Source organism: Eumetopias jubatus, unplaced genomic scaffold (assembly GCF_037043125.1).
Source record: "Eumetopias jubatus isolate StellerSeaLion01/CBP00866 unplaced genomic scaffold, mEumJub1_p1.0 scaffold_16, whole genome shotgun sequence".
NCBI classification, from domain to species: Eukaryota; Metazoa; Chordata; class Mammalia; order Carnivora; family Otariidae; genus Eumetopias; species Eumetopias jubatus.
In genome coordinates this window covers 44,806,434-44,825,759 of record NW_028274822.1, presented here as the reverse complement: position 1 = coordinate 44,825,759, position 19,326 = coordinate 44,806,434, and the positions used below count along the sequence as shown (strand labels likewise).

General features: G+C 40.0%; 1 protein-coding gene across 1 annotated transcript in view; it reads right to left on the bottom strand.

Annotated features, from left to right (window-relative positions):
- The window catches only part of CHST9 (carbohydrate sulfotransferase 9), a 206,935-nt gene extending 188,426 nt beyond the window's left edge, over positions 1 to 18,509 (bottom strand). Inside the window, 1 exon segment of the mRNA XM_088019524.1 lies at positions 18,398 to 18,509. Coding sequence (XP_087875650.1) covers positions 18,398 to 18,503 — 106 coding nt within the window. The 5' untranslated portion in view covers positions 18,504 to 18,509.
- Positions 18,510 to 19,326: the final 817 nt, after the last annotated feature.

Sequence of the window (19,326 nt, the reverse complement as noted above, 5' to 3'; positions counted from 1 at the left end):
CCTTGGTCAAGGCCACAAGCTACTCAGTGTGAGTTCCCTTGGTGGTCGTCAATAATTATTTTCCTCTCCAAAATATATATCGGTTAGGAAATAACATACAGTTTTTGGGTAAAGTTCTTTCCTGAGTCCTATTTCTCACAGCATCCCCGACATGGAAATTCTGCCACTCGCTGAATATTCATGTGAGTCACTGATGTCTGTTCCCATCATGCAGCCTGGAATCAGGGATATAATCACAGGATGAGCTAGGGATGACCCACACTGTGACACGGACTTGAGCTACAAACGTCCTTCATCACCCAACCCCCTGCTCTGACAATGATGTTTTAAGTCTCCTGAAATTAATGTTAATTCAGGGCCAGTGTCCTGTAATCCCCCCAAAGTCTGGTTATTTCCTTTTCCCTTAAGGCACAGTCACCTGGGTAAAAGGCTGTAGTATGCAGTTGCACCCTAGCGAATCTTTTGGAATTATGTGAGCTTTTTAAAATAGAAATTACCTTTGTAGAAAAAAGATAGTCCACCATACTGCAAAAACAGAGACTATCATGTCCTGAGTTTAGTTAAATTCTACAGAAATATAGCAAAAAGAAAGGAGAAGTCTGGGGGAGGGCTAAGGGGTAATGGGGAGAAATGTCAAAAACAAGGGATGATTTACTCATTTCCCCAGGACACCCTATTAGTTCTCAAGATGGCTGGTGAGCAGCTTGCTCCAAAGCAGACATAAATATTGTGGCAATAGAAGACACCATTTTTATGCACTGACATCAAGAACGTGATCTGTTAGGATCTGACAAAATAGCCAGAGTCGGGCAACAAGGTTACTCTTTGCAAAGCCACCACCAGGACCACACCCCTAGGATCTGTGCGTTTCACACTGGGCCAGGCAGGTGAAATATCATGTCACTAACCACAAACCCTGCTCTCAGGCATCCTCTCTCCTCTCTGGAGCCCTTGGCCATCAGTGACTCACATGAATATTCAGCGAGTACAAATGCGGAGAGATGTATGCCTTTATGAAGTTATATGAGCCTTACAAGGGAGCCTTCTGGAAGGAATGGCAACACAGTTTGAAGTCAATCTAATGATTCATCTACTAGTGCACACAAAAAATATAACAATCCAAAGGGTCCCCAAAGTCAGAACTGAATAAATGAATATTTAGGAATTCCAGATGCTAAAAATACACCTGAGATCTCATTTTCTTCTTAATCAGAAGTTGCTTGAGGGAAGAAGGCTCTTTGCTTTCTGGAATCCAACATCAGCCAAGTTAACTTGGCATCCTGGCAGAAATCAAGGATAACCTGACTCCCGCCAGTTGTAAACAGAGAGCATGAAATTTAAATGCAAGAGATACAGGGGAGAAAAGCTGCCTACCTGTTGCTGTGAACTAAGAAAGACTTATGCTATTTAAATTTCAATGGGTATTGCCATAGTATAATTTGAATTTGTTCGGATTTTTTTTTCAAATGCACACCTGCTATTACAAGCTCAATCAAGCTGATGTAAAATATGTCAGAAGGACGAGAAATAGAATTAAAACCTATTAGATTTTTCCATTACGACCCATTTTCCATTTAATTACATCACCATTTTCTCATCCATTCTAGATTGCTCATCACTCTTCAAAGCCCTTCCAAAAACACAGCATCTCACTTTTTGAATACGGGATTTCAGGCTGCAGTTATGTCTTTTTCCTTAGCTGTAAGTTATTGGACATACCTTTGATCCAAAGCAAACTGGGAGTCTCTACCTAATTTTCTGCCAGTGGTTCAGTGAATGGACTTCTGATTTCTGTTGATTATTGAATTGCTTCTGGGGATGGATCTAAAATGCAGGCACTGACCCTTAATGTCAATCATAAAATTCTGAGTCCAAAATTCGGAGGCAATTTCATTGTTTACAGTGTATTTCTGGCAGCATGATCACAAGCAGGCTGACTGCTTTATGGATTTGTCCCTCTCCTGAGCAAACTTAAAAGAAGGCTTAGTAAAACCTACATTGGTTTATTGAGTGCATGAAAGCTGGCTGCTATGCTTTTCTCCTACTACTAGATACTCTTTGGCTTGGTGCATCTGAAGATTTTTTTAAACTGAGAATTTTTCTTAGTGTCACTGACTATGTCTTAGCTAATTATTATGCGGTGGTCACGGAGAAACCCCTGCGAAAATTTTATGATAAAAATCATTCGTATTTTTAAGTATATTTCACATTACAAAAAATGCACAATTGTGTGAGCCTAATTTATAGGAACTAATAATTCATGATAAATTGGTTATTAAAATAATGTGAAAGCTGTCCCTAGGACCATGCAATATATAAATATGTATGTCTGTTCTTTTCCATCTGCAAACAACTATTAATTGTTACTTTACCCACGTGGTATACGGTAAGCGTCCTAGAATTCTACATTTATCATTGTGATGTTTTCATTAAGAGCACATTCAGGCATTTCCACGAGCGCTGTGCCCAGTGCACGGCCACAGCGCTGAAAGCTGGAGGTTTTGCCTCTCCATCACTTCCTTTCTGAATACATCTGAACCATTTTTGATGTCGATTTCTGGCCTTCTCAGTTTTTGAAAAATTAATGAGGTAAATTCTCTCTCCATCAAGATTCTTAGCTAACTATGTAGCCAGCAGCCACCCACACCCCAGCTAAATGTCATTTGAAAAGAAGAAAATGGCATCTGCACAGGATCATTTTGTTCTTTCTCTGAGATGGGGTCCAAACAAATGGAAAGGGTCCAGATATGATAGCTGTCAGTGTCACGGATGTCAACTCTGCTCCCACAGTCTTCTTTATTGACTTTTTAAAAATCACTGATACTGGGGATAATAACTCTTTAAAAAGATTTATTTATTTATTTGTGGGGGAGGGGCAGAGGGAGAGAAGCAAGACTCCACGCTGAGCACGGATCCCAACTTGGGGCTCGATCCCACGACCCTGAGATCATGTCGTGAGCTGAGATCAAGAGTCGGATGCCCAACCGACTGAGCCACCCAGGCGCCCCCTGTGGATAACAATTTTGTGCTGTGTGCCACACAGATGGACTTGCCCAAGTGAGTGTTCTGGAAAACAAAGAAATTTCAGAAGGGTAAAATTGAGTAAATAAGACAAGTGAGGGCACAAAGTAAGAGAAGTTTAATAACTAACGTGTAAATTAAAATTTATTACAGAGAAAAGCCATAAAATTAAATTATACTAAAATTTGACTACATTATCACTAAAATGATGCATGATAAAGTTTTGCAGAAGCATGGCATCACGACGGAGTACAATCATGGGCTTTTCCTTCCATGACATCATATGGTGGATTCTCATAGGCACTGAAGGAAAACTTCATTTTCATGGTTGTGCAAGTTGAGGGGCTGATGTATTTGCACCTGAGAGAGAAGACATATGCCGGTATTTCTTCTCCAAAATCCCTAACTCAATATTTTCCAATCGAGTTGGTGAAATCCTACCTATCATGGCCAAAGGAAGCACCTGCGAGACACATGGGGGACGCAACAGTGAAAGGGGTTGCTAGTGCCACCCCCATAGATCTCGTGGCCTAGTGGTTTGAGGATGGTGTGACACACCTGATGGCCAGTTCAAGAAGCAGGAAGGAATGTAACACAGCTAGAGAATAAATGCAACACGTGCAGACGTGAGTCTAGAGAGTTAAGGAGGGGTCATATCACAAAGAGCCTTGACAGCCAAATTATGGAGGTTAGGTTTGTCCCAGGAGACGCTGAAGGGCCCAGAAGAGCTTTCACCCAGGAAGGAGGAACAAGGAAGCTGGAGGCATCCCAAACGGCAGCGAGGTCTTTTGGTGGGGCAACTGCCTCAATAGTGAAACGGGACAGACTTCGGAGAAAAATGAAGAGTTCGGCTTTGTAGCAGTAGTCTGAAGAGGGAATTAAGGATGCAGCCAGACAGCAGGAAAACTCAAAGAGTCTGTCCTCGTGGACGTCAAGGGAAGTGGCATTTGAGGGCCCCTGGTGTCTACTGCCACAGAGAGCCAAGATGAGGAGGACTGGGCAAGATTTAGTGGATGTTATAGCAGCAGGTTACTGGGACCAGCGGTTGATGGGGGCAGACTGCAGCAAGGGGAGGGTGAGGAGAGAGGAATCAAGTGGAGATGGTGATTACACAAAATTCTTTTAACATGTTAAAGGGGAGGAAGTAGATTAGTGGAAGAGGGAAACGGTGGTTGAAAGATCGGATATTTGACTTGTGTATTTTAGACGGGTGAGACTGAACCATGTAGAAATACAGATATAAGGAAGTGCTGGAGAAAGTGATGAAGACATGGAAAAAGAGAATATATAGAGGATGGGCAAGATCACTGAAGAAGCAGATGCCTTGGGAGACAGAATATGAGTGGGATGATGAGGAGAAGAAAGATGGAGGTGGAGGAAGATGGAGGAGGAGGAGGAAGTAGGAGCAGGAGAAAGATGGAGGAGGAGGAGGAAGAAAGAAGCTAAGAGAAGAGCCAGAGATGGGGTGGAAGTAGAGAAGTCCACTTCTGTAGCACTACTGTTAGCAGGAAGCTCTGAGAGTCTCCTCTGATGCTATCTCTTTTCTGTGAAGTAGGAGGAGGGGCGATTGGCAGAGAGACATCGGAGAGATGACACGCTTGGAGGGCTGAAGAGAATAGCATTTCAGAAACTGTCTCTCTGGAAAATAGGAGAGAAAAACCTCAAGAGGGAACAGAGGAGGCAGGCAACATTAAGAGCCCATCCATTTATCCTGTACCAAACTGTCTCATGTAATTTTCTATTACAGTCTGTAGTTGCCAGAGATAAAAACAGACAGCCAGACTGATCTTGAGGAATGACACCATGAAATGTAATCTTTCGTGAACAGGGAGTTGATGAGGCTTCCTCATGACCTGAGCAAAACACTCCCACAAGAATATTCCAATTTCATTATGTGACTCCATGAAAAGCACATTTTCCCCCCAACACTCTGGGCCTAGAAAAGTTGGGGGGCCTGGCGAGTGCATATAGCTATTCTATTGGGAAGATACCGTTCCATTAATATGATAATCATTCATTAAATGATTTGGGGGTTATACATATATCCCTCTGTGACTGTTTCACGTGAATAATCACTCAAAAGTTGTTTAATTCTTCAGAAGAGGCAAAATGAAATATCTAGAGCCATGAAGTTCACAAACAGATCCCGAAGGTTATGATGACACCCATGATTGATACACTGTGAGTCATACATAAACTGTCAGCTGTTCTGTCTCTGGAATCTCTATCCCAATTCTTTCCACTGATGTCCTAACTGGGGTCTCCTATGTTTCAGGCACTGTGGTCCTGACCCTCCCAGTGGGCCTCCAGTTTGGGGAGATGAAAGCCAATGTTTACACCCTAGGCTGACTCACTCCACGAGAGATGGAGGTAAAAGCTGGAGAATAGTAAAGGGGAGACTAGTGATTAATTCTGTTTGATTAGCACATAGTTACTTTCAATCTCCTATATACAATTCAGTATAACTTTGGGCAATCTGTGACTCAGGGAAACAAGAGAGAACACATAATGAAAACTAAATTCTATTTAGAAACAATCCCTGTTTACTTTTTGAATTTTCTACCTCTTCAACCTGTGATGAAAAGAAATGTAGAATACATTGCTTCCAAAGACATTGGTTCTGCACTGTGAAATTTCTTTTGAAGTCTGGGGCTGTTACAGCACTAAAGGTCTTCTCTGTGACGGCAGATTTTTTCAGTTGGAGAACAGAAACCATATCCTTGCTCCTGGTGAGGCATCTGGTTGCTAGACTTCTCGACTGGATTTTGGAATGGCTATGTTCAAGACACTCTAGGAAACAAAGCAGTAATTCAAAAGTATTCTTGAGTCCAAGAGGCACAGGAAGAAAGGGGAAGGCAGGGGGAATCTCATCTCAAGGGGAAAGCGGGAGGAAAACATCAGAAGGGAAAGGGGAGAAGAGCATTGCATGGAAAATACGCAGTTATCAGGAAGCATGTTTTAGAGCCATTTTGTTATTATTGGTGATACAAATTTAAGCCTTTGAGTTGCTCCTTTATGAAAGAAGGCTGGGATTAGATGACACTTTAGCAGTTGAGTTTATTTTTATTAGGAAAATGAGAGATTTCGGACTGGGTGGTATTACATACCAAATCAATACTAACAGGAGTTAACCTGCCTATCGCCGTGAATTATTTAGTGAGTAGGTCTTTACACTCACACTCAAAGTCCACACTAATGACCTAGTAATTATTTTAATTGATTCTCAATGAACTGTTAACTACTCTGTTGGCATACCAATAAGCAAGAAGCATTGTGAGAGCAGGTTCTGTGCTCTCTATTTGTATCTTTCCATCCATAATTCTAAATGGAAATCTGTGTTTCCAAATCAGTATTTCTGTATCCATTTTACTAAGATTTATCATTTAACATTTGTGGTATTTTAAGAGGTCCCAATTTTCATTTGTGTGAGGAGAAGAGAAGATACAATATGGAATCATAGAATCTTGAAGGGGATGTTATTTTGGATAATATGCAATTTGAACCCTTATAGAAAACTCTCCAACATGTGGACAAAGATACCATACAAGAACGTTCTTAGTAGGAAGTTGTGTGATAGCAAAAAATTAGAAACAACTTTTATGCACCCCAACTGGGGAATGGATAAATCAATTACAGCATATTCACATGATGAAATATTATATAAGGTAGATGGACTAACAAAAGAGGTGCAATAGAGGTGCAATATGTTAATATAAATAAATCTTAAAAACCTAATGTTGAATGAAGAAGCATGTTGCCCAAGGGTATATACAGATAGACACCCTTTATAGATAAGCTAAAAACATGACCAAGGGATACATATGTTAAAATTATAGAGACATGCAGAGGAATGTCATGATAAACATCAACTTTAGAATGATGCAAGGAACAAGGTGTGGAAATCAAAGACAGAAAAAAACCCATAATCTGGAGAGATGAATTAACCTGTTCAAAACCACGAAACAGGCTAGAAGTGAGTAGTGAGAGCTCGGTGCTTGCCACTACAGACTACTAACCCCAAAATGGACAACTCCTGAAACTGGCTTTGTTTCTTAGGTTCTTCCTCAGACCTAAAATGACAGCCCCAGGGGACTTAACACCATAAGGGACCTTAAAAAGTCTTATCTTCTGCAATTCCTCACTTAGGTTTTGACTTTTCCCAACAACATGTTTGCCAAATGATGATCCAGCCTTTGTTAAAAACAAACCATGGCAGAAGGAAAAATAAGCCTCTCCAAGTAACACATTCCTAACCTCAAGGAAGACATTCCAGGATATCCTGGAGAAAATCCCCACTAAACCAAACACTGTAACTTCTGAAAAATCCAAAGTTAAGTGCCAGCCTCATTTGTCTTCCAAGTTTAGCTGAGCTTGGTTCTCGGTGTGGGTTGACTCATTCAGCAAGGACTTGCTGAGCACCTACTATGTGCCAGGCACCATGCTAGACACTAGGGCATAGCAGTGAACTAGGCAGCATCTTGTGGTCCATGGTATAAAGGAGCCTCATGAAGGCTCCTTTCAGTAATCCTGCTTTGAGAAAGATGGCAACTTACGGAGGGTGGGAAAGAAGAAGATATGAGCCAGAGTGTATTTGTTAGGACTGTTTGAGCTACAGGTGACAGAAACCCAATTTGAGACTTACAGGGGTTCAGAGTATGTTACCCCAAATATGCCACTTTGGCATATTGACTATTTTGAATTAAACTTACTTAAGAAACAGCTGTTGCTACAGAATTGTCAAATCACTATTTTTGTACACCTGGGACTAATATAACATTGTAAGTCAGCTATACTACAATTTAAAAAAAAAAAAGAGAGGAAGAAACAGCTGGTGCAGGAAGGTACCCTCCTTTGTTTCCCTGAAATCAGGAAATATAACTCCCATGTGAAAGGTACCCTCCCTGTACCAGGAGGTTAGAAGGCATTCTTACCACCAGAGTTAGGGAATTTAGTGCTGAAAAGACCATATAAACAAACCTTGTTACATCTTTACCAACTTACTACCCCAAGCCCAAACCTCTGTGTCTTGTCAATTTCTCACATATTTATTGTTTGTCTAAAAGTTATAAAAACTGCCTTCTTGATGTGGGAGTACACACACACACACACACACACAAACAACACACACACACACACACACACACACACGGAGGAATATTACTCAGCCATCAAAAAGAATGAAATCTTGCCATTCCGAATGACATGCATGGAACTAGAGGATATTATGCTAAGCGAAGTAAGTTAATCAGAGAAAGACAATTATCATATGATCTCACTCATATGTAGAATTTAAGAAACAAAACAGATGAACAGGGGCGCCTGAGTGGCTCAGTCATTAGGCATCTGCCTTCGGCTCAGGTCATGATCCCAGGGTCCTGGGATCGAGCCCCGCATCGGGCTCCCTGCCCCGCGGGAAGCCTGCTTCTCCCTCTCCCACTCCCCCTGCTTGTGTTCCCTCTCTCGCTGTGTCTCTCTGTGTCAAAAAATAAAAAAAATCTTAAAACAAAACAAAAAGAAAAAACATGAACATAGGGGAATGGAAGGAAAAATAAAGTAAGACGAAAATAGAGAGGGAAGCAAAACGTAAGAGATGCTGAACTCTAGGAAACAAACTGAGGGTTGCTGGAGGGCAGGAGGAGTGGGGGGATGGGGTTACTGGGTGATGGGCATTAAGGAGGGCACGTGATGGAATGAGCACTGGGTGTTATAGGCAACCGATGAATCACTAAATTCTACCTTTGAAACTAATAATACGCTATGTGTTAACTAAATTGAATTTAAAAGAACAACCACAACAAAGAATGAACTGGAACAGAAAAAAGCTGCCTTCTTCTTTGGTCATTTCTTTGAGTCTCATATTTTTATGGGGCTCTAATACATATGAAATTCAATGTTTTTCTCCTGCTAATCTGTTTTATGTCGATATAATTATTAGGCCGGCCAAAGAACTGAGAAGGGAAGAAGGGAAAAAGTTTTCTGCCCCTACAAGCCCCCTGAAGTATGAGGCAGCAGCAGGGTTGAATCTTGGAATAAGCTGGTCCAGGAACAAAAACACTTGCTGAGGCTCTGTCCACAGCTCTGTTCTCCTCCTGACTGCTTTTCTTCTCGCTCCAGCCTAGTATCGTCAGCTCTTCTGGCCCGCATGGTAGGAAACAGCCACATGTGCTTCTGAGTTTTGTACCATACAGGTTAGGCACTCGTGCCCATTCTCCTGGTATTGAAAACCAAAATCCCAAGAAAGGGAATCATTGGTTAAACTTGCATCGGCCACCCATTCCTTGGACTAGTCATTTGTTGTCACCACCATGTGTGGTATACTACAAAAGATGGGCCTCGTACTGGCCAGGCGCCTGTCAATGGACCAAATGAAGTGTCCACTGTAATACTACAGATATGGGCCTCGTACTGGCCAGGCGCCTGTCAATGTAGGAGAGGAAATGAGCCCCCAAAAGAAGTGGCGGTAGAGGACAGCACTCTGAAGAAGGGTGAGTGCTGAGCTGAAGCAAGAGCATTACTGTTTACCTGTGCTGAAAACATGTTTGGAAACAAATGTATTTAACTTACTACTAGATTTTTAAAAATCTCTGTTGATTGGATTGACCCTGTAGCAAAGCTTGGCTGCTGAATGTTACTCAATTTCAGAAAATTTTAAGCAACTTTGACAACTATTACTCCTTCATTTCTAGCAGTATGGCTTCTGGGGTACGAGGCAAAAGCACCCAGGAACACAGCAGACTCAGAAGGCTGGAGCAGAAAGGCCAGGCGAAATCCCTTGGGCGAAGCAAGTTACAGGTGGCTGGGTGAATAAGAATAACCCTGAATTTGGGGGGCACTGGGGGTACATAGTGAAGTGAGGACTGAAGTCAGGACGTGGAAGTTGGGGAGAAGGGTGGAGATACACTGGCGACCAACACAGAAGCTCCCTGCCCTTGAGAGGCTTAGACTTTACTGACAGAAGTGGGCCGTATGTAAACATAAAGCATGACTCGAGATTGGAATAAGTGCCATGAGGTCAAATTAGGAAATAATAAAAACAGGTGCTGGAAGAGAAAACACCAGAGGATATCTATTTTACATAAGATGTTGAGAGAAGGTGATATTTAAACTATACCCTGAATGATAAGGAAAGCCAGCAATGAAACAGCCAAGGAAGATAGAACAGTTAACGCAAAGGCCCTGAGATGGGCAAAGATCACATAAAAGAAGACAGGATACAGTGGCATTCAGAGGTGAGCAGACAGAGCAGGTGCTCATTTGATTAAAAAAAAAAAAAATGGCTGCAGGGGCACCTGGGTGGTGCAATTTGTTAAGCATCCAGCTCTTGGTTTGGCTCACGTCGTGATCTCAGAGTAGTGAGATCGAGGCCTGTGTCAGGCTCCCTGCTCCACATGGAGTCTCTTTGGGAGTCTCTCTTCTTCCCCCTCTCCCTCTGCCCCTCCCCACGGCCCTCTCTTTCTCTCTCTCAAATAAATAAATAAATCTTTTTAAAAAATGGTTGCCATTCTCATCAAAAGTAGAGGAAGTAAATCAATGAGTGATTTTTTTTTTTTTAAAACAATTCTATTTTGCTGAGTATGTGATTGACTGTAAAGAGAAAGTCCTTCCATGTTTTAAGTGGCTTGGCTTCAGCTCGGGTATACAAAGATCCCCTGGGAGAAAATACAATTTCAATACAGCAACATCACAATCAGGATGAACAGCTTGATTCTGTAGGAAAAGAACATACTTTCTCATCAGAGAGACTCCAGAGAAAAGAATTATGTCAATCCAGTCTAGTTGCAAAACTTCATATGCCACAAAATATACTTAGTTTGAAAAAAAAAGCAAGATGAAATCTCCTTAGAAATACCAAAGAACGATGCCAGTTTGCTTATCAGTTTCTGAAGCAATTGTCTGAGAAAAAGCAATAAGGTGGCTTTACTTTGCCTCAACTCAGAAGCTTGTAGCTACTACGTTTCACCCTCACACACACGTATGAGGGTTAAAACAAAACCTGGGTCTAACATTAGCAGAAGAAAATATTAAAAGTAGCTATTTGTTTCGGCTATGCTGCCATTGATAATAGCATGTAGGATCTGAATAGAACCCTGGTCTACAGGAAGTCTACATCAACTGACCAAAAGAACATACTTTCAGGCTAAGCATGTTGGGTATCGGTCCTACAGGAGCCTGGATTGGTGACAATCAGTTCCGAGAAGGTGGGTTTATAGCTATATGAGTCTTTCCTATGTTAGCTATGATAATTCTTAGCTTAGATGCTAATGTTGAACCTTAAACTAAATTCAGATATCACTACTTATTTAGTGTAAATCAGAAAGAAACTAGTAGAAATCAGGAAAAAATGTCTACTTAGAGGTATGAAAGAAAAGTCAAACAAGTTTCTGTTTAAGGTAATCATGTGAAAATACTATCAATAAAACAACCAACAAATTATTAGTCTTGGCAAAGCCATCTTGATAAAGAAAAACAAAGCTGGAGGCATCATGCTCCCTGATTTCAAACTATATTACAAAGCTAAAGTAATTAAAGCTCAATGGAACAGAATAGAGAGCCCAGAAATAAACCCACGTTTATATGGCTAATTTACGACAAAAGGAGACAAGAATATACAATGGAAAAAGACAGTCTCTTCAACAAATGGTGTTGGGAAAACCGGACAGCCTCATGCAAAAGAATGAAACTGGACTACTACCTTACACCAAACACAAAAATTGACTCAAAATGGATTAAAGACCTAAAAATGAGACCCGAAACTATAAAACTAGAAGGAAATGTAGGGTAGTAAGCTCCCTGACATATGTCTTGGATGATGTTTAAAATCTAACACCAAAAGCAAAAGCAACAAAAGAAAAATAAATAAGTAGGGCTGCATCAAACTAAAAACCGTCTGCACAGAAAAGGAAACCATCAACAAAATGAAAAGGCAACCTACTGAATAGGAGAAAATATTTTTAAATCAGGCATCTGATAAGGGGCTAATATCCAAAATAAATAAAGAACTCAAACAATTCGGGTGCCTGGGTGGCTCGTCTGACTTCGACTCAGGTCATGATCCCAGGGGGGTGGGATCGAGTCCCACATCGGGCTCCCTGCTCAGTGGGGAGTCTGCTTCTCCCTCTCCCTCTGCCCCTCCCTCCTGCTCATGTCCTCTCTCTCTCTCTCAAATAAATGAATAAAATCTTTAAAAAAAAAAAAGAACTCAATTCAATAGCAAAAAACCCCCAAACAATCCGATTAAAAAACTGGAAGATCTGAATAGACAGTTTTCCAAAGACATAGAGATGGCCAACAGACATATGAAAAGATGTTCTACATCTTTAATCCTCAGGGAAATGCAAATCAAAACCACAGTGAGATATCACCTCGCACCTGTTAGAATGGCTATTTATCAAAAAGTAGAAATAACAAGTGTTGGCAAGGATGTGGAGGAAAGGGAGCACTTGTTCACTATTAGTGGGAAAATGAATTGGTACAGCCACTATGGAAAGCAGTATTAAGGTTCCTCAAAAAATTAAAAATAGAATTACTATATGATTCAGCAATTCCACTTCTGAGTATTTATCTAAAGAAAATAAAAACATTGCTTCAAAAAGTTACATGTACCCCTATGTCCACTGTAGCATTACTTACAGTAGCCAAGATATGGAAATAACCTAAGTGTCCATCAATGAATGAATAAAGAATATTACTTAGCAATAAAAAATAATGAAATCTTGCCATTTGCAATATGGATGGACTTTGAAGGTATTAAGCAAATGAAATAAGTCAGACAGAGAAAGGCTAATCCTGTATGATCTCTCTTACATGTGGAATCTAAAAAAAAAAAAAAAAAAAAAATTAAGAAAAACCCAAGCTCACAGATACAGAGAATAGACTGGTAGTTGCCAAAGGTTGGGGGAGGAGGGATTGGGAGAAAAAAGTGAACTGTTTTGTTTTCTTTTTAGTTTAAATAGATTTATTTAAAAACCTGGTCCTGAATAAAAATGCTCAGAAGTTGTTTAGATAGATATTTACAGTGTCGGGTAAATCCAGGGAACAATTTTAGTTGGAACAGATGAGACTAAATTTGATCCTGGAAAATCTCAAGAAAAGTAGTGACATAAGTTATTCGGTGGGATCTGTTTGATTTTCACTAGTTGGCATATTTAAAATATGTGTCTATAACTTCACTACATAACAGGGGATTTTATTAGAGGTGTACATTTCTAACACAGGTTTCATACAAGAATAACGTACATCATATTTTAAAAGAGATACAGAGTAATTGTTAATGGTTCAGAGGAGAGGGACCTGGATCATCTTCTTACAAAAATGGTTAAAAAAACTGGGGTTTCATATGCCATGAAAATGATCTGGACATGCTGTGGAAGAAGGGTGAGCCAGTACTCACAGGGACACAGCTAGAATGGGTAAGCATAATTTAGGGAGGCAAGTTCTGGCTTAAGATATGGAACTTTCCAAGGAGATGGCTATAAAGTTGAGTGGATGCCTGGAGGAGTAGTGGATTCTTTGCCCCCAGAAATATTCAAACACAGTCTATGTAGTCATTTGGCTGGATGCTGAAAAACCAAAGGAAGCATTATGTACCCGCCCATACACCAATACTCTTGAGCACCTACCACATGCGTGCTCCATGCTCCTACCACACCAAGGTAGGTGAGAGAGGCAAGGTCCCTGTTTTCATAGAACTTGTAAAACAGCACCCGATGCAGACAATAAACATGAGAACAAATACTTGCTGATTAGGAACATTTTGGTGACGGAAATGAGTGAGATGGGGGTGCTGACTTGATTGGCTATGGAGGCGCTTGGCTGATTGGCTGCTTTGATCAAAGCAGGTGACATCTGAGCTAAGGCGGGACAGGTGAGAGTTGGGAGAAGAACATCCCAGCTTCTGAAACAGTGAGAGTTGAGAGCTCTGAGCCAGCAAAGGGTTTGGTTTGCTGAGAGACCAGGGGTGACGCTGGGAAGCACTTTGAGAGAAGGGAGGGTGAGGCAGTGGAGGCAGGCAGAACTACATCCCACACAGCTCTGTGCATCCCAGGGAGAAATTTTTGTTGAAAAGAATGAGATATAACTGAAACATTTTAAACAAGAGAGTGATATAATTGATTTATACTTTTAAAAAATTAGATGGTGTACAAGATGATCTATACATTCTTTTCTAAAGCTGAGATTCTGACCCTATTAGGATAGGGTCCTCACCACGTCTTACTGCACATAGCAAACACCTATGTATCACACCTTTTGGTATTTGTTCTCTTTAGCACTAACCCTCTACCTGTAGGAAGACGGCACCAAATTGCAAATTTCAACAGTCGCTGGGGAAAAGTGACCCATTCTTGTGATTTATCCTGAACTGGCCTTTGCCATTAGCGCATCTTTCCGGTAGATGTATCTGTTCTGTTCTGGTGCTCTGTGCCTGCGAACCCTGCCCCCCCCACCCCGCCCCGGCAACACACACCATGCCCAACGCTTCTACCATCAGCTCAGCAATGCCATCACTGACAACCAATTGGGCCCTTCTGGTCCCAACTCATTATTGTGCAGCATCCTGGAGGGCCCGTCTCTTCTGTCACAATGGACTGTCCTTTTGTACCGGCACCTTGGCCTGAACTCAAGGCCATTTTCTCCCTTACAGTCCATGAGACCTGAGTTGCCTTGAGAACGGGGATTCTAGCTGGTTCCCTACTATATCTGGGTATTCACCAGTGTGGCACCTATGATCGTTAAGTCTTTAGAAAATGCTATTGAATGAACAGATACCCTGACCTTGGAGGCACCCTGCCTAGACCAGAGATCCTTTTGGACACCAGCTCTCCTCTCTGCACTCAACTGGATCATCCTCCTTCCAATTCCTACACTGTGCAACACGCTGGCTCTGTGCCAGTTAGACTGTCCTAACTGTTTTAACTAGAGTTGGTACTGAGCCTTTTTTTTTTTTTTAAATCATGCAAGGCCCAAGCTTAAGATTGTTCTCCTGAATTGTGGTTGAGTCTTAGTTTTGATAACTCCAAAAAAGCTAGTCCTCAGATGTTCTGCATCATTTCCAGAATAAGAATAAAAGTTCACATTCATTGTTCCCTACTACTTGCCAGGCATCATGCTAAGTCTCCTTTAATCCTCCCTGCCACCCTACATGGAAAACATTGTAATCCCCATTTTACAGATGAGGAAATTGCAGCACAGAGAGGCTAAGTGACTTGCCCAGGGTCACACAGCTAACAAGTAGATCTGAGATTTTCCAAGATTCTTTTGAATATGAAACTTGCATTCTTAACAACTTAGGGGAAAGATTTATAAAATAAAATTCACAATAATACATCCACATTAGCATAAAGATGCATAATTTAATTGGTGTGGTATTACAAAATGGGTGTTATTATAGAACTCTCTGTTGTATAACTGGATAGATTTTACTTTCTTTGTCACATATTTTTCCTCTTCACCTCCAAAAACTTTGTCTATTCATAATTTTTACTAGCATATCAGAGCATATTTAAGATATCTTTGTAACTCTAAAGCATTTTATTTTAACAGAATAACCCAGGAAAACTAGAAAGTCTTCTTAGAAAATAGCCCAGATCTTATTAGATTTTAAAGGTCTCAAATACAGGGTATGAAAAGAACCTAAGAGTTCCACACACAACTGAAATGTATATGAGATCAAAAATCATTCAGAGTTTTAAAATCTGCTCTATTGGGCGCCTGGGTGGCTCAGTTGGTTAAGCGACTGCCTTCGGCTCAGGTCATGATCCTGGAGTCCTGGGATCGAGTCCCACATCGGGCTCCCTGCTCAGCAGGGAGTCTGCTTCTCCCTCTGACCCTCTTCCCTCTCGTGCGCTCTATCTCTCATTCTCTCTCTCTCTCAAATAAATAAATAAATAAATAATAAAATCTTAAAAAAAAATCTGCTCTATTTACAGAGGGTCTCAGGAACCAAAATAAAGTCATCTTCCACAGTTCTTTGAGCGACAGTTCTAAAATGTCCAAAAGACAAAATTTTCATTTTTAACTTAACATCAAAGCACACATTCAGATATTTTCTGATTTAAAGAGAAATTTCCTGTAAAAATGACTGATGCTTCCGATGTTATCTAAAACACATATAAAAATACACCTGTACTGGTCTACCTGGAAAACTAGAGAATTACAACCCAGGGCACTAGCCTGGGATAAGGCAGAAGTCCAGATGGAAGTCTTAGTTAAAAATAAGAAAAATAATAAAATGTTTCTTCAGTAAGATAGTTATCTAAAGGAATGTTGGTTCTAACATTTACACTCACTATCATGAGTAGATTGTGAAATATTATACAATTCATTTAAGACATACAGAGAATCAGAGAAAGTACTAGCAAATTACAAATACAATTTAAGTTATAGTATATTATTATAGTACAAGCCCATTGTAACTGGGGAAAATAATTTCCCAACTTGGAAAAATTAGGAACTCAATTAAGAATCCAACTTGCAGAAGAGGTTACACATCTATGAACTTGTGAATAGCTTAGGTTTACAAGTCAGTATCCAGACTGATACTATACCATGGACTTTGCACAAACACAACCAGAGCCTTCCTTCTACACCTAGACCTGCACAGGTGAGGTCGATGATAAGTTCCTTGCCTACCCAAGCCTCAGCTTTCTCATCTATAAATTTAGAATATCACACCATAACATTTCTACCAGAGTTCTATATATATGAATATATTTCCTTTTAGAGATTGGAACCCCGTTGTGATACTTCCCTTGTGAACTTTGTTAGGAGGCTATGGAATTAGCAAACGACCCAATGATGAGATCTCTGATTCTTCCCCTTTTGCTGCATTCCAGTCTATAGTCTGCAATGATTTTCAATCTATTTATTCACCTTTTTATCACTCATTCAACAAACACCTACCGAGAGCTTACTATGTGACAAGATCTCCACTGCAAGAGAAACCAACCTCTATACTTTATTATAGACGGTTTCATGAAATATTATGTTATGATAAATTACTATAGTAATATAGCAAACTTAGAAAATATTACAGTTCATGTAACTTATAATGGGAATTAAGAATAAGTTTTGACAATGTTATATATCCTCTAGAAAATAGTTATATGCAAATTCTTTTCACAGGAGTTATTATATAAATTAAATAAATCCAAGGTGTATATGAGGCTAATCCAAGGAAGGGATTTAGAAACGGAAACAACTTGAAAAATTATCGTATTTGTGACTCAGTATTGAATTATCTTTCAGAGTAGTTTCTTTAAAGATTTTATTTATTTATCTAAGAGAGAGAGAGAGCAGGGGAGGAGCAGAGGGAGAGGGACATGCAGATTCCATACTGAGCAAGGAGCCTGATGCGGGGCTTGATCCCACGACCCTGAGATCATGACCTGAGCTGAAATCAAGAGTCAGAGGCTTAACTGACTGAGTCACCCAGGCGCCCCTCAGAATAGGGTTTAATATCTAGAGTGATTTAAAAATAGGCCACAATTGGAAGGAATTAAGAAATTGTTCTTCTGTTTTTACTTTATTTTCCTTAAGAGTCATAAGCCATTGGTTATTTCTACTCATGGAAAACAACTGATTTTCACAACACATATATGTATATATTTCTGTAATGTTCTAAGACATTTCCTTTAATCATTATAAACATAATCCATTTTAACAGTAATTGAGTGTTTCCAATGTATGGCAATGGCAAACTAGAATGATGTAAGTACGAGTATAGAAGGAATTGGCAAACTACTGCTTGTGGACCAAATCCAGCCCAATATTTGTTTTTGTAAATAAAGTTTTATTAGAACACAGCCAGGTCTGTTTGTTTACATATAATCTATGGCTGTTCATGTGATACGTTGGCAGGGTTGAGTAGCTGTGATAGAAATGGTATGGCCTACAAAACCTAAAATATTTTTTATCTAATCTTTTACAGACAAGGTTTGTGTACTCTTGCTTCATAATAAAGGCATTATAGAATTTCCATGCCAATTTTGAGTACTGACACAAAAATTGAAAAGGAATTAAAGGAGATATTTAGTTGTATATTTAGTTCCTTTTAGACTTGTGCCCAATGCATATCAGAGGTAGGACAGATGCTACACATTTGAGTAGACAAATTCTCTAACAAGCAGTCCTTGCTGGGCTAATGGGCCACGCTGTTTCCCCACTGATATAATAAAAATTCCAAGTGTTGTCCCATCCACAGAACAAATGCCCACCACAACTTCATAATCACCCTTTCTTTTAGGAGCTGGGAATTATAGTTTGTGTCTATTTTTTGTTGTTGTTGGAAATACTGTGACATTCTATAGTTCTGTAAACACTACAGCTTGTTTCATTGAAAATGACCATTACAAGTAAAATAGAAAAAAAGAATTGTTACCTGTATGTTGTTCTTCAATCCAGACTTGCAAATACATGAAGAGGAGCAGCCCTGCTACTCCAAAAATGAGCACCGAGAGGAAGACTTGTTTGGGGTTCATGACCATTTCAGATGGCTGCCTTTCTCCTCATTTCTGAAGACCACATGATTTGTTTTTCCGTAGAGCTTTGGTCCTGTCTTGTTCTATTAAGCACTCCTTCCATGAAGCAACCTAGAATTTTTAAAAAATCCACATTGTACCTTGCTGATGATATTTCTTTCCCAATACAACATAAATAGGCAGCATATCAACGCTAGTGAAGACGTAGGTGAACTGGAACACTCTGAAGACCGAAGGGACTGTAGGAGATTGTCCCTAGAATGGAAATTTTCTGTCATAAACTTAAGAATATATTATCCTACCATTAATAAGTAACACCCTCACAATTAATTAGGTGCAGTTTTGCCAGACTTAAGCCACTCTATGCTAGAAAGAGTAAAGCAGGTTCGGTTTACCTTAAAATGATTGTGAGGGGGAAAGAAGACTATCAGAGTAGATTGTTGAAGGAGTTTTGAAAAACATGTTTATAGAATAAAGGGGGAAAATCACTTCCTGACTGAAAAATATATAAAAATGGAGGGTTCAATCTATCATTTCCCTCTCATGTAAAAGTAATAATTTCTCCAACTGAAAGGGTACATTTAAAATCCCTCCAGTGCACAAAAGGATAAATATTAAAAGGTCAGATTTAAAGGGCTTCTCCCATAAGAACATGGGAGTACAGAAATCGACCTCAGATTACAGAAATCTACCTCCGTAATGAAAGGTTTAAAGAAATATTGAAATTACTCTGTTTTAGAACAATCTCATCTAGTGTAATCTTACCCTTTTACTTTTTGTAAGTCACATCCACCTTTGAGAATCTAATGAAAATGCAAACCCTCTTAGA